The 4,409-nt window shown below is 33.9% G+C and overlaps 1 protein-coding gene across 1 annotated transcript; it reads right to left on the minus strand.

Moving 5' to 3' along the window:
* Positions 1–1,096: 1,096 nt before the first annotated feature.
* Positions 1,097–3,807, minus strand: LOC149137925 (uncharacterized). Its single transcript, XM_089347053.1, is given in 2 exon segments — positions 1,097–1,634; positions 1,636–3,807. Coding segments are annotated over 2 exon segments (2,190 nt in total). The 5' UTR covers positions 3,802–3,807; the 3' UTR covers positions 1,097–1,610.
* Between the last annotated feature and the right edge of the window lie 602 nt (positions 3,808–4,409).

Here is a 4,409-nt window from a genome sequence, read left to right on the forward strand (position 1 = left end):
AGAGAGAAGTCGCTATATTTTTTCCCTACCAGCTATTTTACCAAAGGACGTGGTGCTAATTAACCACACAGTTATCTAATATCTTGTTATCTAATACGATTAGTAAGATCGGCTGAAAAGGAGCTATATTACTGTATGCTTTGATTGATACACACACATCGCATGCGTACAAAAATGCGGAAATGGATAGAGAGTAATAAGACAGTGTCCAGAGGCATGGATTTCGAGAAGAAAGTCAAAGAACGTTATAGTAGATATCAAAATGAATTCTTTATTCGATTCGAGACAAAATAAAGAAAAATTTTTTATTAAATCAGGAAGAAAGATAAGATTAAGGAATCAAGTATTCTTTGATATTATACATTTAAATGGCTTGGTTCGGGGTGGTGGGTACAGGATAGATATAACAGGTATTTCTAGGACAACAGGTGTCATCAGCACAACAGATGTGTTGCCATGACAGCCGCTAGACATAAAAACACCGGAACAAAAGGTTAAAATACATGTATAGATTTGGCTCCATGCATAACGGAAACGATAAGAAGCAAAATGAAATACGCACGCATACAGGACACACACACACACACAAATATATATAACGTGTGGTAAATAAATAAACGAGGAGCTCAGAGAATCGTGACCAATCTGGTGGAAAGCAGCGTAAAAAAAATGACACCACCTTAGGTCGTCACGGGTCACTTGATAGTTGGAAGAGGGTAACAGAGAAAGAAATAGAAAGAGAGAGAGAGAGAGAGAGAGAGAGAGAGAGAGAGAGAGAGAGAGAGAGAGAGAGAGAGAGAGAGAGTGAGAGTAATAGTTGAATAATATTCTTAACGTAGTCAGTCAGTGTCTTCCAAGCAGTCTCACTAATTCAGTTTAGATAAGCTGCAGTAGATCAAAAGTTAAGACAAAAAGTGTATAGACCAAGTGCATCTTCGTATCACGTCGGGGCCACCAATTTATGTGGTGGGAATATATATTCAGTTCCAGGTGTTGATATGGCTGCGTGTATGTTATTACAAGAGTTCATATAGAGATAAAGAATAAATTCAAGAACTATATTTACTACGTAAAATGTATTTTATTTACTGGTCGGTGATGATACATAATCAAAATGTAGAATGTAGTTGAATGAAGTAATTCATGCAAAAAAGTTCAGTGATAAGAAATTTAGAAATAAGTGGTGGTTTTCAGTCATGTGGCATAGAGAAACAGACGGACATAACAATGACGTGAATGGCTCTAAGTTTAATCGACTGAGAAGTGAGAGCAGGGTTAGCAAGCTGTTTTTATTAATGAAACTACCAAGAGAAACGCTAAGCTTCTTGAATAATTAAGAATCCGCTCTCATTACTCAGATGCTTCGAGAATCATAGTAAAGGGAGATGACTCTATAAACCTTCTTTCAAAGCACATCATTCAACTATTTAGCTACATAGGCCACTACACATATATACATATACGAGAGAGTGAGAGGGGAGGATGGAGCTGAGTGTCGTTGTGACTGTTAAAATGCCCAGAGCTATCATTATTATTATGATTAGTATTATTATTATATTATACAATGTAGTTAATAATCCATAAAGCACACTGAAGTACTTTTCATTTTATCAAAGAACATCAAATAGCTTGATAAACGTCTCCGTGATATACATTAATTGTTTCGATAACTTTATCCAACATGGGTATTGTTAACCTACGATTTGTATTTATTATAGACAAAAATTTAGGTATCAATGACGTCATCAATATCAAAGTAATCCTTGTGAATCCTGATAAGTTCAAGTCTTCTCGACTTATTATATTGTTGCAAGCAAAGAAAAAAGATACGATTAGAAACAGTTTCATAATGGATTTACCAATCTCGTATCTCAATGGAAAATGATGGTTAACAATTGTCCTGAACAAATTGGCATTTATGAATTCCTCTCCATAGCTTGACTGAACCAAACTTGGACAAACGGTTTTGGTGAGTTTTATAGATTGAACTATTATTGAGTTATACTGCTTTATAATGGCGTTCAAAATTGCAACGGTATACACGAAAAACATGGTAACAAACCATACGTCACCAACATTATCCGGTTTAGCAAGAACTGCAACAGCTATCGAAAATGTGTAGTTGCATACGTTTTCAAAACTTGTAAGAAATATTTCGATTGTATCAAGAGTCCATAACGTATACAATACAAACAATAGAAAACTAAAAAGTACAGCAGCAATCTCGAAAATACGATTATTTTTCCTATAGAGTGGGAAAATATAAACTTTGGAATAACTGAAAGGTAAAGTTAAAATCAGATAAACAACTGGGATTCCATAATACAAGAGGCACAGAAATAATTCACAGACTGAAAATACAGCAAATAAAATTGTAATGGAAACAAAGGGCCAAAGTGTAATGAATTGCCAGAAAATATTTCTTTCGTAGTAATACAACCAAATTTTCTTTATACGGTTAAACCAAGTATAAATTATCAAATACCAGAAACTTGGGTTTAAAGCAGTAGAAATATTAGCTTTCATTATTGCATAGAGTAGATCATAATCCTGTACTGTAGAAGCATTTAAATTGCCATACTTCTCTAATAAATTCGTATTTTGAATGAGAAATGTGCAAGTGGATCTTTGATGTAATGTATTATAAGCGATAGTCTCACTTACTCGGCTTGGAAGAACGAAGAAGATAAAGTTGAAAGACACGTAACAGATTAACCATACTAACGGACCCCCAAACCAGCCGTCTGTATTCTCATAACTTTCTGGGATACCTAATATTAAGGCGCGATGTCCCAACGGTATACCATCTTGGAAAAGTATGTTTGTTGTTTCATATAAAAAGAAGTAATGCATCAAAAGATCCAGGTAAATTACTGAAAGAGAAAAAAGAATAAAAAAGAATCTTCTTAGTTTTGAGGCAACGAAAGTGGAATGGTGAAAGCAAAATAACCAAGACAGAAAATGAGGGAAATTGTAAGTATTATGGTTTTCGTTGATCCATTCTAAGTTGCATGGCAATGTGTTTTGACGGGATTTAGCTAATGAAAGAAAACTAATAATTAAGGGAAAATATGCCCATAGAATAGCTCCTACGATATTTGCATAATTGACATACATACTATGTTCCATGATATTTCCAGAACAAATCGATTTTGGGTGATAAACATTGCTTCCATTTTTATAGAGTTTACAGCAATAGTTCTCCGCTAATTCTCGATTTATACCCAATCTTCTGTAAGCTTTAAATGACTCAGGGCTGTTCTTCTTCATGTCCTGAGATAAATTTATTAGAAAACACATGTAACCAGATTCTCCTATTTTCAATGTATCGATAAATACAATTCTCTTCAATTCGCCGAAAATCAAATATATTAAATCATGTCTCTGAATATTTTGTTTTCCACAATTTATATCGATATCAATCCTTGGAGTAGCAATGTAAGCTCCTAGTAAATTCAAAGAGCGCATTGAAAAATCATAATAGAAATTCTTATACGCAATCAAACCATCTGGTTCGTTTGGAATCCAGGTAAATTGTCTCGCGTTCGCAAAATAATCCATTCGTACAGGATTCAGAAGGTCATCTAGCTTTTTATCGGATAAATGGACTTCAAAATTGAAAACCTTTTTATCTGATCTTACTAAACGAGATAAAATCATATTGACGTCGGGAGAAATCTTAATTTCACAATTATTTCCAAGTTCCTTCGCTTCTGTGTTTAATGATATTAGAATGACAATAAAAGTAATCACAAGGAAAAGTGTACCGGTTGCTGTTATTGTCATCTGCATGGCAGCCATATTTCGTTTTCTGTAAGAGAAAAATAAGATATATAGAAGTCATAAAATAATGAAGATTCATTTTAGATTCGTTATTTTGTATATATTTGAAATAAAGAGTATTTACTTAAAGTAAATGAATGAAGAGCAGGAGAACTTGCAGGACGAACATAATAGAACAGTAGTTAAATAGCACATGATTTAAGACATTAATTCAAACGTCGAATGTGCTTGTTTTCAATTTATTACATTACCTGATGCAAACTTTACATAACGGAGTTATGGAAAATGTGCACACATATGTTTTTGCTTTATAAAGATAATTGGCATAAATGTGAATATAATTGGCCTGACGTAAAGAGAAAAAGCAGATGACGGGCGCGTTTGTTGCAGTGGACAGCAAACACAATTTGCTTAATGTTAAATTGTAACAGCCGATTCTATTCTGCATTTCTTTCTCGTTGTCTGTAGACAGAAATCAATGGAAGAGTGTGACTCGTAGATGAGAAAGTCAAAGAAAACAATGAAGAGACAATTTGTGTTCTGTCGAGGCGAACCCAAAACTAACAACTAGATAAAGAGAATGAGAGAAGATTGATTGTAGAATTTGATTCTTTTCTCAAATCTGC

This window comes from Octopus bimaculoides, chromosome 1 (assembly GCF_046866305.1).
Source record: "Octopus bimaculoides isolate indiv1 chromosome 1, ASM4686630v1, whole genome shotgun sequence".
Lineage (NCBI taxonomy): Eukaryota > Metazoa > Mollusca > Cephalopoda > Octopoda > Octopodidae > Octopus > Octopus bimaculoides.